We start from the raw sequence: 20,837 nt of genomic DNA, 5'->3' as shown, positions 1-20,837 counted from the left end.
ATAACACCCCCATCTCTGAAGAAAAAATAATTACCCTCAATGTTTATTTAGCTTAGGAGGAAAGGAGTGCATGGGACAATGACTCAGCTAATATATTATCTTACCCTTTTTATGACATATTTATGCTAAAATCTTGCAATAGCAGCAGGGTTGGGGTCAATTATAATTGTAATCATGTAATTGATCATTCATTACAATTATTACGTAACTACAAATGTAATCGTAATTGAACAAATATGTTGCTGTTGTAATTGTAATTGAGTTCAGATAAAAAACAATGTAATTGCAATTGGCATGGACATTTAAAAAAAAAAAAAAATCAATTAAACACAAACCTGTAGAATCATGTTACAGTTTTATTTCTTACACATATGTAGTTAATAATGATTAAAATATGTTTAATATCAACTTTTCCTGTCAGTTCTCTTGAGGAACAGTTTTAAAAATTATTTGAAATCAGAAAAGGCAACCCCTCATTCCACTCCCTACTGGAATTCAGACAGTATTTCCTCATCATGGACTTTAACATCTGATGAAAACATTCGAAAGCACCTTGAGATGTTGGGTGAAAACTGCTGGACTTTTGGTGTTTCATGAACAAGAACCTGAGCAAACAATTTAGATGTAAAATTCATACCTTAGTTTGTGTGAATGGATTTTGGAATACCAAATATGGAGAAAAATAACATCGTGTGAGGATCATGAGGAAGTCCTCAGTAAATGTTCTCCCTGAAAAGGATCCTGGAGCCCAAAAGTGGGAGAACTCATAGAGAACCATTGAATCCATTGTTGATGAGACTTTATCATGACGCTGATCATTCACTTTGATTGACAGGACAGATGATCAGAGGTGCTGCGTTTTTACCACCTTCATTTAAACAGGGACTAAAAAATGGGTGAAGTTTGCCAGTGAATCTGCAGTTAGTGAAGGAGTGGATCAGAGCTGCAGCATCTACATCATAAAAGGAGACCACACCCCCCTCATAGTCCACAAACACACCCACCTTCTCAGGAACACAATTCAGATGATGAATGACTGGAGGACTATCACATGCTACATACTCATTTCCATCTCTGAGTTTCAAAACCCAGGAACCATTCTCAGGACTCAGAGTGAAGTGTCCTTTCCTGTTGATGGATTCTTCAACCACTCCTAAAGTCCAGTCAGTTTTTCCTTTAACCTGAACCTCAAAGTAAAATCTGCCTGAACTGAAACTCTGTTTTCCTAAAACATAAACACGAGGATAAAATCTCTCTGGATTATCTGGAACTTTCTTCCACACATCACTGTGATACACTTGTTTTCCATCATCAGACAGGACAAGGGCAGGATGAGCTGTAAGAAGGTCAAGAGTCACATCTACTGCAAACTGCTGCATCGTCTTCATCTCCTCCTTCTCCTTCCTCCTCTTCATCTTCATCTCCTTCATCTTGTCACTGATTGTGTCCTCCAGCTGAGCCGCAGCTCTCAGCACAATGTCCTCATATGATGATGGACGGACCATGACCTCTGTCCAGTCCTTGGTTGCTGGAGGAGAAGAGCAGAAGTGTTGGAGGAAGTGGAGGAGGTGGAGGTGGTCTTCAGAGCAGGAGAGCTGCTCCACCTCAGAGCTTCTCTTCATCAGCTCAGAGATTTCCTCCTCCAGCTCTTTGATCAAACCTTCAGCCTCTCTCTCTTTTGATTCACTTTGCTCCTCTATCGTCTCCATCAGCTCCTTCAGGCCTCTCTGAAGAAGCTCCTTCAGAGCAGTGAACATCTCCACACCTTCAGCTTTCTCTCTGTCTGCAGCATTCTTACTAATTCTCATTGACTCTCTGATCTCCTCCAGCTTATCTCGTCTCTTCTGAATCATCTGCTGAAGGTCAGCCTCTATCTTCTCCAGCTCCCCCTTCTTTTCTTCACACTCTTCTCTCAGAGGGACTAACTGGTGACTCTTGTGCTCCAAAACAGAACACATCAAGCAGACACATATCTGATCGTTCTTACAGAACATCTCCAGAGGTTTGCTGTGCTTTGGACACATCCTGGTTTCCAGGTTCTCCACAGGCTCCACCAACTGATGTCTTCTCAGGCCTGATGCTGTCAGGTGAAGCTTCAGATGAATCTCACAGTAGGAGATCCCACAGTCCAGACAGGACTTCAGGGCCTTCACTTTGGTTCCAGTGCAGACATCACAGGGAACTTCTCCTGGTGCTGCTGATTCACGTCTGAACTGAGAAACCATCTCACGCATCAAAGTGTTGACGTCTAATTCAGGTCTTGTTGTGAACACCTTCTGACACATGGGACACGTGTAGCTGACACTGGTGTCCCAGTGTGTGCTGATGCATGATTTGCAGAAGTTGTGTCCACATGGTGTGGAGACTGGATCAGTGAGCACCTCCAGACAGATGGAGCACAGGAAGTGATGTTCAGACGTCCCACTGCAGGCAGCAGACATGTCCACACACTGAGGGACAGAGACAAGCAGCACATTAACAGTGGAGTGTTCCATTAGAAAGCTTTTACTGGTTTCTACCTGACACCAACTCACTGGGATCATTTTGTTTAGCTTTATTCTGACTAACTCACTGTCTTCTTTCCCTCCCTTCTGTTTGTGCACTCATAGTACTGCTGGCTCTGTAGCCCTGCCCCTTTTCAAACAGTCATAGAAATAAACAGGATAATGGACAGGATCCCTGTGATGCTGCGTTCACACAGGATGCGTCACACAATGTCCGTACATCCAGATTACATACAGAGTCAATGGATAGATGCGAAATCTTTCCAGTGCGGCAGTGCAGTCTGATCCCCATGTCAAGTAAGTAAGTAAGTAAGTAGTTTATTTATAAAGTGCTTTTTGCAGATAAAATCACAAAGTGCTGTACAGAGTTGTGGTAAAAGTACAAGTGCAACACAATAGAATAATAAAACAAGAGTGCATAAATATCATAAGAACAGCAACATTAAAGGATAAATAAAAAGTAAAATCCAGTAACTAAAAGCTTTACTGTAAAGTGTAGTCTTCAGCAGTTTTTTAAAAGTGACCACACAGTTGAGCTCCCTGAGAGACTGGTGCAGGTTATTCCAGAGTCTGGGAGCTACAGCCTGGAACGCCAGGTCTCCTCTGGTTTTAAATTTAGTTTTTGGGGTCTTTAGGAGCCCCTGACCTGAAGACCGAAGGCATCGCCCTGATGAGTAGGGGCACAACAAGTCTGAGATATATTTAGGGGCCTGACCATGTAATGCTCGAAACGTGAGAACTAATATTTTATATTCTATGCGAAACTTAACTGGAAGCCAGTGCAGAGTAGCAAGAATGGGGGTGATGTGGGATGTTCTAGAAGCACCAGTTAAAAGTCTGGCAGCAGCGTCTGAACGATCTGGAGTCTGTTTAGGGTCGACTTATTAAAACAAGTAAAAACAGAATTACAGTAGTCAATACGAGATGATATAAATGCGTGCTTTGGCCGTGCGAGCACACTCCCGATTTTACGCATGTCCATATTTTCTGTTTTATTTTGATTTTGCTATTTTAAATCTACTGTTAAAGGGAGGGGGAGGGGCTCCTGTAGCCTGTGCCTTTAAACATGTCTATAATCCATAAAACCAACACATGAATGAAAAGGTTAAAAGACTCTCAATAAAGGAATGATAAAAAGCACATAAAATAGGTTTAGATACATTAAAAGAGTTCAGTTTCCGCAGCAGGTAGATGCGCTGTTGGCCTTTTTTTGCAATAGCCTCTGTGTTTTTTTCAAATTTCAGTTTGGAGTAAAATATTGTGCCCAGGTATTTGTAGGTGTCCACCATTTCCACCTTTTCACCATTAATGATGCTGGCTTCATGCTTTGGTGGGTTTTTCCTGAAGTCAATAATCAATTCTTTAGTTTTTGTTACATTCAGGTCCAAATAATTGTCACCACACCATGTGACAAAGTCAGACAGGGCACTACCATGGCCTGCTTCAGGGCCCTGTACGAGCGACAGCAGAGCACTGAGAACTTAATCAGATATCTGCCCTCCTGGTTGGCTCTGCACCAGTCCGTATACATAATGTACAGCAGAGGCTACAGGACACAGCCCTGGGGTGAACCAGTACTGGTATGCAAACTGCAAGGGATCATGTTTGCTGTCAATCAAGTCAAGAATTATTTCTTTGAGAATTTTTTCAAGATTTTTAATGACAAAGGATGTCAGAGCTATGGGCCTGAATTGTTTCAGCTCTTTGGGCTGTTTAGATTTAGGCAAGGAGATGATGTTGGATGTTTTCCACAGTTAAGGCAAAGATGAAACAGGTTTGTGAAGACTATCACTTCAAATTTACGGTTGTCCTCATTTGAAAACATGATTTGTCCCCTGGTTGAATGATGAAGTCCAGTCAAAGCATGATGATTTTATAAAAAATTATTTATTATAAACTAAATGAAAAGAAGTACAAAAAAAGGGCATCTTCCCTGCAGGGGAAATAATGGCCAGCAACTAACGGAAAGTTTTCTGAGCACCCACTATTACAAATAAAAGAGCCCCACCCTAATATAAGAGGGAAGAGGGTGTGAGGAGGAGGAAGGAGTGGAAAATCACTGTTACAGAGCTCTGCTGATCATAGTTTTGGTATGAGACCTTGAGCAGAGACTGTTTGTTGCTGGTAGTGTTGTGTTCAAGACCACACTATCTGAGACCAAGACTTGCCCGAGACCAGAATGCACCAAGACCAAGACCATAAACATTTTTTTTTCAATTTAAAAAAATATATAAATAAATAAAATTATGACAAGGTTCGACAGTTAAATATAATTCTCTCTTTAATTTTAGTTTATTTTAAATACATTTGACGGACAAAAAAGGTGCCTGCAAAAAATTAACTAAAATATTAAAACTACTACTGCTACTGATAAATTCACAATTATTCTACATATTTGAAAACAAGATTTTTATGTGTTTAAAAGCATTTCTGCCAAGAAATAATGATTCTTAATTCTGATTCTTTGAGTTGTTCAGGTTTAACAGGTCACAGATTTCACAAGATAATTTTTTAGTTTGAAAAAGCCTTTACACAGGCCATTTTTATTAATTCACTTAGTTGATATAGTTTAATTTGGTTGCTGTAATATAACTAGGATATTTAATTAACAAAGGTTTCCAACTGTAACTGTAAAAGTGAAACTTTCTGAAATAAAACTACAAACAAGTTGTCATCAGTCTAAAAAACATAGATCTACAGGTAGATGTGAAACTAAATAAAACAAACTCAAACCCTGGAAAAGTCATGCAACAAATTAATCAATAGTTCTTGTTGAGAATTATTATTATTCTGGATACAGTGGAAACAGAAACTATAAATAATAGTTATATTGTGAACCTGTTTATATTGTAGGGAACATATTATATACATACATGTAATTGGAGTCTAAAGACACAAAAAAACACCACTTTAAAAAGAAAATAGACTAATATAAGACCTCTTTACAGTTATTTGAGTCATTCTGGCTTGTGCAACTCTGTGGTGATGACGCGCTGGTGACGACATAAACCAAGATGGCGGCGGCCCGGACTACAGCCGACATTATGTAATAAAGCCTTAAAAGACATGGATATAATGAAAAGAGTGGATGGACAGATGCATAAACATGCAGACTTTCAAACGGACACACACGGACTTATTAAACACACACGGACTTATTAAACACACACGGACTAATTAAACACACACAGACTTATTAAACACACACAGACTTATTAAACACACACAGACCTCAGTAAACACGGTAAACGGAACAGGCTTCCCCGCCGGGCTGGCACTAGGACCCAGAAGCAGAGTAAGTGCGTCCCCTATCCAGCCTTCACAGGCTGTAATATCATCAGTTTATCATTTTACCAGTTGTTAGAGCTACTGTCTTTAACAGGGAGATAATATTTATTACTGGTGATTGTTTTCTGGAGTTTTACTGGGATTTTTACAGGTGATTAGTTCATATCTCCCTTCTGCTCCGCGGTCCAAACTGACACCGTAGCCACACACGTATGAGTGTGTCACACACGTCACTCAGTCACATTAAGGAAGGTTGTGGTCATTATACGGGGTGGATTAAATAATGAATAAAGGATTGTTTTATCCCATTCTTCTCCGTGTTATTATCACGTTATAAAAAAGTTTAAAAATAGCAGGAATTAGTGCTGGTCTCGAACGGTCTTGACGGAAAATCCCGAGTCCGAGACAAGACCGAGTCAAAATGCTTCAGAGTCCGAGACAAGACCAAGACCTTTAAAATTTGGTCTCGAGACCAAGACCGGTCTTGACCACCACAACACTAGTTGCTGGCACAGTGAATACAGCACAATCTGTCTGTACTGCGGGTAATCTAATCTAACATGACTCAGCAAAGGATCACTGTTCAAAAGTACAACGATATAATGCAGTCATCATGTATAAACACATGACAAATTGTACACATGAACACACATTTGATGATTAATATAATCATTTCCATAACAACACCCCACTCAGCTGTTCAGCAAAGTAGCATAGTGTCCTCCCACAGATTAAATCAGGGCCTGCAGCCTTACGGACATTCACTTTTCTGAACTGGTTGGTGATACTTTCCTGAGGTATCACCAGGTTATTTTCCTTTTTATGTTCTAGAAAATTTTTAAGATGTGAACAGCTTTCGTATAGGTCCATCCTTTCAAACCTACAGGAGAATGAATTAAAAGCATTCGGGAGATCTGTGTTATTAATAGCATTTATACTGATATGCTGTTTGGGCTTACAGTCAGAATGGTTAAGCGACGCCATGAATTTCATGCCTTTCCAAGCTGCTCTAAGATCACCCTCAGCAAACTGGTTTACTCTTTGGATTTGCTTTTGCTTTCTTTATTTCATTCTTAACTTCCTTTGAGACAGCCTTTCTTTCTAAAATATCACCAGAGAAGTAAACTCTTTTCTGCGTCCCAAACCAGTGGAAGGAATCCTCCATCATTTCCATCCCCAAAAATCTCCACCTAAGGACCTGCAGCCCTGACCTCTGACCTCTGTTCTGGGTAAATGGAACGAGCGGCGTGTGACTTTCTTTCTAGCATGTTATCAGACAAACTGGATCCACCTCAATTAGTCAACGAGTCAAAACGAAGCGTAGATGATGACACACATGGATTTTATTCATGAACTTTTCCTCTGCTTTTAACACTGTACACACAGGTGTGCTGCTGCATCAGCTCACACACCTTCAGGTTCACCCCACACTGATTTTATGAATCAGACAGGCCACAACAGGTGCATTTTAATGGGGGACCCAGTGACCCAGTGGTCGCTTGGCATGCAGATATCTTGCAGTGAAGAAGAGATGCTATGCTAGCAGACAGAGCTAATCGAAAAACGTGACTTTTACAGATATTCACGTAATATTACAGATATTCTTTCGGTGCTAAAGGGGTAAGGAATCATTTATGAACATGTTTAAGAGTAGAAGAAGGCCAGAAAGAAATCTGGTTACCACCAGATCGATGCATCACCACGTGCTGACGTGGTGACATATCGATCATTTCCTGTTTACGCTCTACCGCTGCTTGCAGCGCTCTACTACTGTGTTCTGCTAACGCTACTCAAACTTGTTGTCATTGATATTTTAGCCTTGAAAACACTTGTTTTAATTTTTTACCGTAGAGTTAAACGTACGAAGGTTAAGTAAAAAGCAACCTCGCCTCTTATAGGCAGTGTAATCTCCTTTAAACTTCCTTTTGTCCTTAGCTTAGCTTAGCTTAAATTTAGCACCTATGGCTTCTCTCTCCTCCCCTCCGCTCTCCTGCCCGGTGTGTCAGATGTTGAGTTACTCCTCGTCCTCCTTTAGGGACAATGGTAGTTGCATAAAGTGTAGCGTACTGCTAGATATGGAGGCGAGGATCAACAATCTGGAGAAGCGGTTCCGCACCCCTGATACCAAAACCGAAGCTAGCAAGCAGGACCTAGCCGGTGCGGACCGTGCTAGCTCTAGCTTAGCCTCCCCCCCGGCCAGCAATGATTGGGTTACTGGCCGTGGTAAGCATAGTCGAAGGTCAAAAAGCCGCTCGGGACACCACCATGTTCACGTCTCAAACAGGTTCTCCCCCCTCCGTGAGGACAGCACACTCACCGGGGAACAAACTCTGATAATTGGCGACTCCATAGTGAGAAACGTGAAGCTAGCGAAGTCAGCAGGCATCGTGAGGTGCATCCCAGGGGCCAGAGCGGGCGACATAGAATCAAATCTAAAGTTGCTGGCAAAGAGTAACCGTCAGTTTGATAGGATAGTCCTCCATGTCGGAACTAATGACTCCCGACGTCGTCAGTCGGAAGCAACCAAAGTGAATATTGAATCAGTTTGTGCTTATGCTAAAACAATGTCGGACTCCGTAATTTTCTCTGGTCCCTTACCAAATCTGACCAGTGATGACATGTCATCATTTAACCGCTGGCTATCGAGGTGGTGTCCAGAAAACGAGGTGGGCTTCATTGATAATTGGAGATCCTTCTGGGGAAAACCGAACCTGATAGGGAGAGATGGAATCCATCCTACTTTGGAGGGAGCATCTCTACTATCAGAAAACATGGCACAGTCACTGTTATGACATCTCATGAATGAGACCATGTTACAGAGGGGGAGTCCTCCACGCCCCTCTGCGCTTGCCTTAGGACAGTTTCCCTCCCATTGCTATTATGATAGCTGTGTTCATCGCCATGACAACTGTTGTGATGGTGATGAATATTATTTTATGGAGACGGTGTCTGTCCCCCGACCCATATTTCACAATGATTTTAACATAAAATCAAACAAAAGAGCTATCAATTATAAAAATCTGAAAAAAATTAAAATCTCAAATCTAGAAACACCAAAACATAAAACCATTAGATGTGCTCTATTAAATATTAGATCACTGAGATCCAAATCTCTACTAGTAAATGACCTTATCTCAGAAAATAACTTTGATTTATTCTGTTTAACTGAAACATGGCTGTATCAAGATGAATATGTTAGTTTAAATGAAGCCACTCCTCCCAGTCATTTAAATACTCATATGCCACGAGACATAGGCCGTGGAGGTGGTGTAGCAGCTATTTATCATTCCTCTCTCCTAATCTATCCTAAACCAAAGGCCAGTTACACTTCCTTTGAAAGCCTGGTTCTAAATTTATCTCATACCGAATCAAAAACCTTCCAGCCAGTCTTATTTGTGATAATTTACCGTCCTCCAGGCCCTTATTCTGAATTTCAATCAGAATTCTCTGAGTTTATATCAAACTTAGTCCTCAGTTCTGATAAAATACTGATAGTAGGAGATTTTAATATCCATGTGGACAAAGATAGTGATAGCCTGAGCTCAGCCTTTATGTCCCTAATAGACTCAGTTGGCTTTTTTCAAACTATTAATGAAGCTACGCATCGTTTAAATCATACTCTTGATCTTGTTCTAACATATGGCCTTGATATTAATGAACTAAAAGTCTACCCTGAAAATCCTCTGCTATCAGATCACTTTTTAATATCTTTTAACATTATCCTAGAGGATCTCGCACTGTGCAATAAAATAGTTAGGAGTAGAAATCTGTCCAATAGTGCTGTGGCTAAATTTAAAGAGGCCATTCCTGCTGCCTTAAACTCAGTGCACCATCCAATAAATAACTATGATATTAATTATAACCCCTCTCAACTGGATCTGCTTGTCGATAGCTCTGCTAGTCTACTAAAATCCACCTTGGACTCAATTGCCCCATTGAGGGAAAAAACTATTAAACGTCAGAGGAAAGCTCCGTGGTTTAGCTCTGAAACTCACACACTCAAACAAACAACCCGTAAATTAGAGAGAATGTGGCGCTCCAATAAAACAGAGGAGTCACGAATACTCTGGCAAGAAAGCCATAGTAAATACATGACAGCCTTACGACATAGTCGATCTACATACTACTCCTCACTAATTGAAGAAAATAAAAATAAAGATTCTTGAGAAAGTTGTGGCAGCTCAGCTCTGTGACTTCCTTCAAAACAACAGCATGTTCGAGGACTTCCAGTCAGGTTTTAGAGCTCAACACAGCACAGAGACTGCTTTAGTTAAAGTAACTAATGATCTACTCTGAGCTTCAGATGAAGGACGACTCTCAGTGCTGGTTTTATTAGATCTTAGTGCAGCTTTTGACACTATAGATCACTATATTCTACTAGGGAGATTAGAAGAATTACTTGGAATCACAGGGACTGCCCTCAACTGGTTTAAGTCCTACCTATCTGATAGGTACCAGTTTGTACACGTGAATAATAAGTCTTCTGTGTACACTAAAGTAAGCTACGAGGTTCCTCAGGGCTCTGTGCTAGGTCCAATCCTCTTCTGTATCTATATGCTCCCCCTTGGTAATGTTATGAGAAAATACTCTGTTAACTTTCACTGCTATGCTGATGATACCCAACTGTATGTATCAATGAAGCCAGGTGAGACAAATCAGCTATCTAAACTTGAGGCCTGTCTAAAGGACATTAGGGCCTGGATGGACCAAAGTTTTCTTCTTCTTAACTCAGACAAGACTGAGGTCATTGTACTGAGCCCACGACACCTTAGAGAAACCTATGCTAGCCTAACTGCCCTAGATGGCATTACTCTAGCACGAAGCACAACTGTTAGAAACCTTGGGGTTCTATTTGATCAGGATTTATCCTTCAACTCTCACATAAAACAAACTTCAAGAACTGCCTTCTTTCATCTCCGTAACATTGCTAAAATCAGATCTATCCTGTCTCAGGGCGACGCCGAAAAGCTAGTCCATGCTTTTGTTACCTCTAGACTGGATTATTGTAATTCTCTTTTAGCAGGCTGCCCGAGCAAGTCGCTTAAGACACTTCAGCTGGTTCAAAATGTTGCAGCACGTGTACTGACTAAAACTAGGAGAAGAGATCACATTACTCCTGTATTAGCCTCTCTGCATTGGCTTCCCATAAAATATAAAAGAGAATTCAAGATTCTTCTTCTCACTTATAAAGCCCTAAATGGACAGGCACCAGTCTATCTCAAGGAGCTTGTAGTGCAATACAATCCCCCCAGAACACTACGCTCTCAAAATGCTGGCCTACTCGTTGTTCCATTTGTCTCTAAAAGTAGTATAGGAGGAAGAGCTTTCAGTTATCAGGCCCCACTTCTCTGGAACCATCTACCAACCACGGTTCGAGGGGCAGACACCCTCTCTACCTTTAAGGTTAGGCTCAAAACATTCCTCTTTGGTAAAGCTTTTAGTTAGGAACAAGCTCATAGCTCATAGTTAAGATGCAATAGGCATAGACTGCCGGTGGGGGGGTCTGGCATGCTCGGTTGGAGAGAGGTTGGAGAGGGCGTTAAGAGAGAGGTCATTTAGGTTAGAGAGGGACCGGAGAGGGTCCCATTTATCTCTCAAACACTCCCTCTATGTCTGCTTCTTCCCTTGTGTGTTTGCTCCTGTACTCCTTCTGGCTTTTGTCTTGCAGGTCCGTGGGATCCTTAGTGTGGAGTTACAGAGTCTCAACAACTCTGTCTCCACCCTTTCCTCTGCACACACCCAACACAGCATAACGTGGATGGCTGTTCATCATAGGAATGGGATCCACACAAGGTTCCTGCTGCTTAACAGAAGGTTTTCCTTGCTGCCATGATGAATTCATGTTGGGTGTGGGATACATATGTATGTGCATATACGTATATATGCATATGTGTGTATCCATAAAATGAAGAGTCCGTCCTTAAGACTGCTCTACTGTAAAGTGTCTTGAGATACCATTGGTTATGATTTGGCGCTATACAAATAAAAGATTGATTGATTGAGTGATTGAAGAAAGTAGTAGCAGATTCCGCCCGCCGCATACACTGCTGGACAAGGGAAGGGATAAATATATAGCGCCCTCTGCTGTTTAAAAAAAGTACTTATACGTTTCTATAATGTAACACACATATCTTACACATTCTCACTTACCACTCTCACCTTTTTTATTTTCATCCTCTTCTTGTTTTATTCTTCTTTTCATGAGCCCTGAGGGATATGTCTGCTTCATTTTATCTGTGTGTTTGATAACATCAGCACATTGATGCAGAAACCGGTAGTAGTGGGGCCCCATTAGGGAGGTTCCCGACGTATCAATGTACCGTGTCCGGAGGGTTCCAAGTTGTGTCACTGATATCTGCCGTCTGTCGGGGTCCCCTACTAGCAACAAGCCAGTGACTACTCAGAAAGGGCCCTGTGCAGGGGATTTTTGATGCGCTGTCTCTGCAGCGTCTCAAAGCAGTTTAATTATTTTGTCATTGAAATTGACTGTCAGCCATCCCTCTGGGGCGCCCTTCAGCTCGGGGCCCTAGGCAATTGCCTGTGTTGCCTATGTTGCAACGCCTCTGTGTGTTTTATCTATAGTTCTGTTCTCTTTCTACATAAATGACATTTCCTGTGACAGAGAATTCATTTTTTTAAATATGCAGACAACATGGTGTTAGTGGCTCATCTGAAGGACAGGACTGACCCACTGTTCAAGATTCAAAGTGTTTATTGTCATCTGCACAGTAAAGAAACATGTTTCCCTGTACAATGAAATTTCTATATTGCTCAACACACTTGGTCCAGACTTTTAATCAAAAGTCTCTGGATCTAAACTTAAAGACTAAGGAGCTGTACTGTGGGGCCAGAGAGAAACTGTCTGCTTCTGCTTTTCACCTCTGAGCATCCAGGGTCAGCCCATTGAGCAGGTAGACACTTTGAAATATCTGGATGTAGAGTTTGACTCTACCTTCTTCTTTACACATCATTCTGACTCTGTTTTTAGAAAAGCACAACAAGGCCTCCACCACCTGAGGAAACTGAGGACTTTTAGGGTCTGTACTACGATGATGGATTTCCTCTGATTGATTTACCTTCCGTGATTTAATCAGTGTGTGCTATACTACGAAGCTGGCTAACATCTGATGGAGCTAAATCACCATGGTAACTTAGGCTGAATGACTAACCTGGCTGGGACCAGGTTTGGTTCTAGATAGGATCTGAGCAAGTACTAAAGTCCAGCTTCCTGACCAATCAGATTTCTTAGAAAACAACCTATTATTGTGAACACGTCTCTGTGTAAATCTGATGTGACTCTGACAGGATATTTAGACATCGATGCAATCCTTTTATTTACCGATGACATCCTATAAGAAATATATAGAATTATATCTGATGGACTGACCTACATTAGTACGTTAATAAACCTGCATTCATTGGACGCTTTCAGACTGATAAATTAATAAATCAATTAATTCATGTATTCTGTGGTGACGCTGAGAGCCTCAGTGTGAGTGTATAACGGACCACCATTTAGTCTGGTTTGTCACGACACCCGTCCATAGCGTGGTAGTGACTGTAGTGTTACGCTCTGCATCAGATCTAAGTGTTTACATGTTACGTAGACGGTGCTACATAGTGAAGCGCGCCTGATAATTGCTGCACCTTCACTCATGTCACACCTGCCACTACACCTAATTACTAAAAAATTATTAACCAGGCCAAAAAATTATTATTTGGCCTGGTTCCCTGGGGCGCGCCTTCGCTGAAGGTGCCGATGGAACGGTGGGCCAGGTCGCCCCCCCTCCGGGGCTCACTTGAGGGACCACATGGGCCGGCGTGTATGGCTTCAAGGGGGAGGGAAGAATGAGCTATGGGCCTCGCCCGTGCTGGGGCCTCCCCTGGGGTCGGACTAGGTGGATGTGTGTGAGAGCGCGGCCTGTGGCTCCTGTCCTGGCGGATCCGTGTCGGGGGTGGTTGGTCTTCTGGCTGGGGGCGGCGGGCCCCGTGGGTGCCGTGTTGGGACGGAGGTGTCCCGGGAGTGGATCTTTGGGTTTGGCGTCTTGGGGCGCGCTCCCCCGCCGTCTGCCCGAGGACTTGGCACTCCGGGATGATGCTCTTTGCTGGGGGGCGGCTCTAGCTGTTCCGGTGGTTGAGGTCGGTATCGGCCGCTTGATAGGTCTGTCCTGCTATCTGCGGACTGGTGGGTAGGTACGGGGCTGCCTTTGGCTGGGGGCTGCTGCTCTGTACCAGTTGTATGCTGGTGGGGTGCCTCCTTCCCGCGGTGGCGGCCGCCGGTCGCTCGTGTGCCAGTGGGAGGCATTGCCCCGTGGCTTGCGCTGTCCGTTGGGGGGCCCACTGCAGGGGCTTGGCCCGGGGGCTCGCCCTTCACGGTTTCCTGTCTCGCGGGGGTGCTCTTGGGGTCCGGCGGGCCTGGCGGGGCCAGTCCTGACGGGGCGGATGGTGCTGGCCGCGCCGTAGCATACCTGCGGGTGCGGCGCTGGGTGGCCCCTGCTTGGGCGGCGCCTGTGAGGCTTGGCCCTTTGGGGGATGGGGGATTGGCCTTTACTCATCGCGCGGGCGGCAATGAAAAAAAGCGATCTGCCGCGCTCTGGAGTGCTCAGTCGGTGCGCCTGGGGGCCGGAGGAGCGACTTGCAGCGTCCCCTTGGTGTCCTAGGTGGCTATGGGCGTGCTCATCGTCCCTGGGGGGGCTGTCCTTGGTGCTGCTTCCGTTCCGGGTCCTTCTGGCCTGGGGCCTGGTCACTGCCGGCTCTGGCCGTCTGCTCGGCATGGGCCTTGGCTCCTCTGCTGGGGTCTCGGGTGGGGGGCACTCTGAGCCCTCCCCTCGGGGGGTTGGGTGCGAGGGTGTGAGTGGGTGGGGGTATGCTGGCAGGGGGCCTTGGGGTTGGGGGTTGGGGTCGGTGGCGGGATTTGGGGGGCTGCTCGGCCGTGGGGGGATGGCCTGGGGCTTCTTGGCCCCCACCTCCCCCTCCACCTAGGTGTAACACTGCTCCCCCTTTTTACATCCTCCCTATAATAAAAGATTTCTTAAACTGCAGATTCTCTGTGGTGCCGTGCATGGAAGTTAAGCTCTGACCACTCGGTTCGAAGGTAAACAATGATTTTGTTTTTTAAAAAGGACAGCTGAATTGTAGATAATACTTTAATTTACTTACTCACTCATGTAGTTTGGAGCTTTATGTTTTGTTTTGCACCGTTTTGTTACTTTTCTGATTGGCGCTACAATGTCTATGGAATTTGGTTATCAGCGTCTTAAACATTTCATGGGACACACACACACACACACACAAACACACACCACACATAAGGTATTTATAATAAAAATATACTAAATGAGTAAAATAAAACAAAAAAACAACAATATTTATACTAAAAGTACACAAAACAACAACAGAAATACACAAAAATATACAAGAAGGCTCCAAAAATACACAAAATGACTCCAAAAAACATACATTACAGAAAAATACACTAAACAACAACAGAAATATGAAAATGACTAAAAAATACACAAAACTAAATATTTATACAAAAAATACACAACAGAAATGCACAAAACTACACCAAAAAAGATACGAAAATACACATAATGACTCCAAAAAACATACATTACACAAAAAAAAAACACATTTATTATGTGCATGTCCCATAGAATTAAACCAGGTAAATCACACGCTATTTTATTTTGCACCCGCAAATAAACCCCATAATAACACTACAGAGTGCAGAGTATGTACACCTCTACGTATGTACATCCAACCTTCAAACTCATACTCATCTGGATATAATTGAACACTACATTTAAGCTCCCACTATATGAATACATACTTCCGACGGGCACTTTACTAGAGGTATTTATAATAAAAATATACTAAATGAGTAAAATAAAACAACACACTATACAATATTTATACTAAAAACACACAAAACATACAAAAAAGCTCCAAAAACACACAAATGACTCCAAAAAACCTACATTACAGAAAAATACACCAAACAACAAAAATATTAAAATTACTCAAAATGCACAAACCTAAATATTTATATGCCCACAACGCCATCAATGACAAGGTAAGCTAACGTTGTAATAGAGAGTTGTACCACTGGTCGTTAAATAAAGTGGTACATTCCATCCTATGGTTAATAATTACCTCTCCAAACGTTAAATAAAGTGGTAGATTCCATCTTCTGGTTAATAATTACCTCTCCAAACGTTAAATAAAGTGGTACATTCCATCCTATGGTTAATAATTACCTCTCCAAACGTTAAATAAAGTGGTACATTCCATCCTCTGGTTAATAATTACCTCTCCAAACGTTAAATAAAGTGGTACATTCCATCCTCTGGTTAATAATTACCTCTCCAAACGTTAAATAAAGTGGTACATTCCATCCTGTGGTTAATAATTACCTCTCCAAACGTTAAATAAAGTGGTACATTCCATCTTCTGGTTAATAATTACCTCTCCAAATGTTATTTTTTTTTTTTTTTTTTTTTTCTTCTCTTGTCTGCACATTCTGTCGAAGGTTAACACTACAAGAAGTGCAATCTTTTAACAGCAATGCATATTTTGTTATTGCAATTAAATAAATTTATTTATTTCATTGCATAATTGTGACCATCACCAGCCCTCCCTAGGGAAGGGTAAGAAATACTTTATTAAAGGGAGGATGTAAAAAAGAGAGGGCAGTGTTACACCAAGGTGAGGGGGTGGAGGGGGGTGGGGAAGTTAACAGGGAAGAGGGATACAAGATAGGAAATGGAATGGGTGGGGAGTAGTCGATAGATTTCAAGTGATGCGATGTGAAATTGTGGTTGTGTATATTGTGCTTATTGTTGTGTTATCAAGCCAGTTTGGTGACCAGTGTGCGGCTTAGGAATAATGGTGGTGGCTGTGAGCAGAGGAAGAAGTGAGTGGAAATTCCATAAAACAGGTATTTGGGAACAACGTGTCTGTGGTTGAGCCCAGTATGAGTGTTATCCCACAGCCCAAGGCCAGTGCATCCATGACAAATGTATTTCCAAGAACCGCCACTGCAAAACCCACGAGCCGCCCCTGGGCCCCGGAAGCAGCCAGGCCAGCAGCAAGAGCGGGCAATCCGGGGGCCCCCGGCGACCACCACACGGCCAAGCAGCCCCCCGAACGCCCCCAAGATCCCAAACCGAGAGGCAACCATCGCCCCCCCCATACACACCCGAGAAAGCCCCAAGGAGCCAAGGACCCAGCGCACCACGCCACCAATCCAATGTAATAGGCCGGAGGGTGTAAGTGAGGGTACACCCTCCGGGGGGTGGCATGTTGAGGTGTGATTAAAATTGGAGGGATTAGTAGGGTAACTAGAGGTGGGAGTGCCGCCCCCACGCCACTACATAGTGACACAGGTGGCGGCCCCCTCCACCCCCAGTCCCACCATCCAGCCCCCCAAGGGTTGGGTATGGGTGTGTGGTGCATATTGTGAATGGGCCAGACCAGCTGGGAGTGAGGTGAAGTGTACATGTAGGAGGACTGTCCGGTGCGAGCCGGGCCCGTCCGCGTGGCGGGCCACGCGAGATGGTAGATGGTGCAGACGGGCAAGCGGCACTGTGGGCCCCGGAGCAGCAAAGCCGGAGACCCCCCCCACGGCACCCCCCAGACTGCGACGGCCCCGCGGAGCACGGCGGCACCCCCCACCCCCGGGCGCAGCCAGGCACCAACCCCATCCCCCGGTGCCCCAGGGAGCGACCCCCGCCGCACGCCGGCCCAGAGCGACGCCCCCCCGCCGCCAAGGAGAGCGGCCGAGCAGGGGGGAGGCCCGTGCCCGCACCAGGGCCAGCACAGGCCCACCCGGCGCCACGACACAACACCCTCCACCGGAAGGCGGCCCCGGCCCCCCCGACGAAAGAGGACACCATCCACCGCCAAGCAGGGCCACCCCGCCAGCCACGGACCGGCAAGCCCGAGTACCGAAGCACCCCCAGCCCGGTACCGCCATCCCACACCAACGGCGCCAGAAGAGCCCCCCCCACGGAGGGGACCCCCGACGACCCACGCACCGGCACGAGACACCCCCCCGACGCCAGCGCACCCCGGACGGCAGCGGGCCCCAGGCCACCAGCCCCGCCCCACCCAAGGCTGCGCAGCGCCGCCACGAGCCGCGGCCGGTCCCCGGGCAGATGACAGGAGAGCACGCCCCCGGACACCCAGACCACGGATCCACCCCCGGGACACCCCCGCCCCGGAATGGCGCCCACGGCGCCCGGTGCGCCCAGCCAGCAGACCAGCCAATCCCGACGCGGATCCACCAGGCCAAGAGCCACTCACCGCGCCCCCGCACACCCACCCAACACGACCCCCGGGGAGGCCCCATAGCACCCCCCACCCCACACCCCTAGCCGTACTGGCCACACCGGAGGGGGGCCCCGCCCGGCCCGTCACGCAAGCGACATCCCTGGCGAAGGCGCACCCCAGGGAGCCAAGCCGAGGACCCGCAAGGGCCGACGGAGAAACCCACGGCCACACCCCGCCACCCAGCAACCCAGGAGGCAATCGCCGACCCCGGGCAGCAGCCACCCCCAAAGCCACCCCCACCCCGGATCCCCCCGGACCGGAGCCACGGACCCCACCACCCCAGGCCCCCCAACGGGACCACCCCCCAGCCAACCCATCCGGCACGGCACCGCCCGCCCCCCAGGCGGGAGCAACAGCCCCCCCACCAGCCCCCAGGCAAACGGGAGCCCCCCAAACCCAGCCCAACCGGATGGCGGGCGCAAGAGCAAAGGAGGGGGGGGGGGAGGACGAGACAGGGGGACAGGGAGCAAGGGGAAGGAGCGGCAGAGGAGCACGCAGGGCCCCAGCCCCAGAGGCCAACCAGATGCGCATGCAATGTTAAATAAAGTGGTACATTCCATCTTCTGGTTAATATTTACCTCTCCAAACGTTTAATAAAGTGGTACATTCCATCCTCTGGTTAATATTTACCTCTCCAAACATTAAATAAAGTGGTACATTCCATCTTCTGGTTAATATTTACCTCTCCAAACGTTAAATAAAGTGGTACATTCCATCCTCTGGTTAATATTTACCTCTCCAAACGTTAAATAAAGTGGTACATTCCATCCTCTGGTTAATATTTACCTCTCCAAACGTTAAATAAAGTGGTACATTCCATCTTCTGGTTAATATTTACCTCTCCAAACGTTAAATAAAGTGGTACATTCCATCCTCTGGTTAACACAGTGAATATAAACACCTGAACTCACCGCTATTTGAGTTCGTAGCTGAAAAACAACAGTTGAAGTGTCTTCAATGTTTTCTCCTCACAAACACACACACGTTGGTGGGACTGGAGCTCTAAAACACTTTCACTTTCACAGAAACAGGAACAGAATGGATGCAGTTCTCTGTGTGCTCAGCAGAGGGCACTAACTAACTAACAGATAGCATGTCTGTATGAAGGTAGATATGTTGCAAAATGTGTGAGTGTTGCGCCCTCCGCTCCAACAGTGTGGGAGAGGTACGGTGGTTGCTTTGGAACAAATAAAGGGACAGAGAAGCAGTCGACTTCCAGCTTCCTCGTTGCTTTATTCCAAAGAGCACACACACTTTTTTGCGCAGGCGCAAAGAACACACCGCTATGCACGTCAGAACCAATCGATCTGCAAACCATCAAACACTCAAATTGCAAATGACACAGTATTTACCCTATATTAGTAATATTTCAGCAATTCTAGAAATATGAAAGATATTCTTTTTAACTCCAATTTACAAAGATTCTACTTTTAAACCGTATAGAATATACTTACAAAGTAATTTGAATAATAATTCCAATACCTTACCATTTCCAATATTAACCATTTTTAACCATTTGTAACCTATCACATGAGCTTGTAGAATGCGATGTGTAAATATCAGTCTCTAAATGTTTTTCCATCATTTGTGACATTAAATTTATTTCACGTGTGTGGATTTTTTATACACAAGCTTAAATCACATTCTAGAAGCTCCCACATTTTGCAGCATATCTACCTTCATCGTCTGCCCCACAGCAAGAAGGTCCTGGGTTCAAACCCTGAGGTGGACACTTGGGTCCTTTCTGTGTGGAGTTTGCATGTTCTCCCTGTGCTGCGTGGGTTTCCTCAGGGTTCTCCTGCTTCCTCCCACAATCCAAAAACATGATGTTAGGTTGACTGGAGTGAATGTGAGTGTGAGTGCTTGTCTCAACTCAACTTTATTTATATAGCGCAAATTACAACAAAGTCATCTCATATATATGGAATCACAGGAATGCCAAAATGAAAAGGAAATGCATGTGGAAATATAAAGAGAATCAATAAAAAAAAAATGTGGAAATATAAAGAGAATCAATAAAAAAAAAGTGTGTAAATATAAAGAGAATCAATAAAAAAAAAGTGTGTAAATATAAAGAAAATCAATAATGGAAAAATATACAAATATAGTCATTTTCTTTTTACATTTTGTTTTTGCTTTTTCTGTTTTGTCACTGTTTTTTCCATTTGCATTTTGACATTGCTTTTACTTCATGACCCAAGCTGTCGGTAATAGCAATGTCAAATCAAAGACCCGCCCACATCAAGGGCTGTGGGCGGGTCTTTCTGTCCAGGCTGAGTAGTCAATACCAGGGGCCTCATCTATGAAAGTGTGCCTAGGTAAGCACACTTCAGTTGCCGTACGCTAAAAACCAGGAAGTGTGTACAAATCTTTTTTTTACGATTTATAAACGAGGGCGCGCGTACGTCCCACGCCTGTTTCCATTTATAAATCACAATCAACTCTAAGGTTGGCGCAGGTGAAGAAACACCTTGCTCCGCCCATTTGGTGTCTATAAAAGGTCCGGTGAACGCCCTGAATGAATATTCACTAATTCAAATTTCATGGTGGACCGAGTGGGAAATAAAACAAATTCCACTCAGTGTGAGGTGGAGGTGTTAATTGTTGAGGTGGACACACACAGGAGAGCGTAATGTGGGGACACAGTGAACATTACGAATGATAGAAAATCAGATCACGTTCCGTTGCCTCATCAGACTGTGACAGGTGAAA

General features: G+C 44.7%; 1 protein-coding gene across 1 annotated transcript; it reads right to left on the bottom strand.

Moving 5' to 3' along the window:
* Positions 1-367: 367 nt before the first annotated feature.
* On the bottom strand, positions 368-19,148 carry LOC114476540 (E3 ubiquitin-protein ligase TRIM39-like). The gene is made up of 2 exons (XM_028468142.1): positions 19,037-19,148; positions 368-2,450 (listed from the first exon to the last, which is right to left on the bottom strand). Exon 2 carries the CDS (start codon positions 2,439-2,441, stop codon positions 816-818), a length of 1,626 nt encoding a protein of 541 aa, XP_028323943.1. The 5' UTR covers positions 2,442-2,450; positions 19,037-19,148; the 3' UTR covers positions 368-815.
* Between the last annotated feature and the right edge of the window lie 1,689 nt (positions 19,149-20,837).

This window comes from Gouania willdenowi, chromosome 15 (genome assembly GCF_900634775.1).
Source record: "Gouania willdenowi chromosome 15, fGouWil2.1, whole genome shotgun sequence".
NCBI lineage: Eukaryota > Metazoa > Chordata > Actinopteri > Blenniiformes > Gobiesocidae > Gouania > Gouania willdenowi.
The sequence above is the reverse complement of the archived record's forward strand: the minus strand, read 5'-3'. Positions and strand labels throughout refer to the sequence as shown.

Bases quoted from the DNA above. Each gene is read 5' to 3' on its own strand.
- LOC114476540 (XM_028468142.1), bottom strand. From the start codon at position 2,441: ATGTCTGCTGCCTGCAGTGGGACGTCTGAACATCACTTCCTGTGCTCC.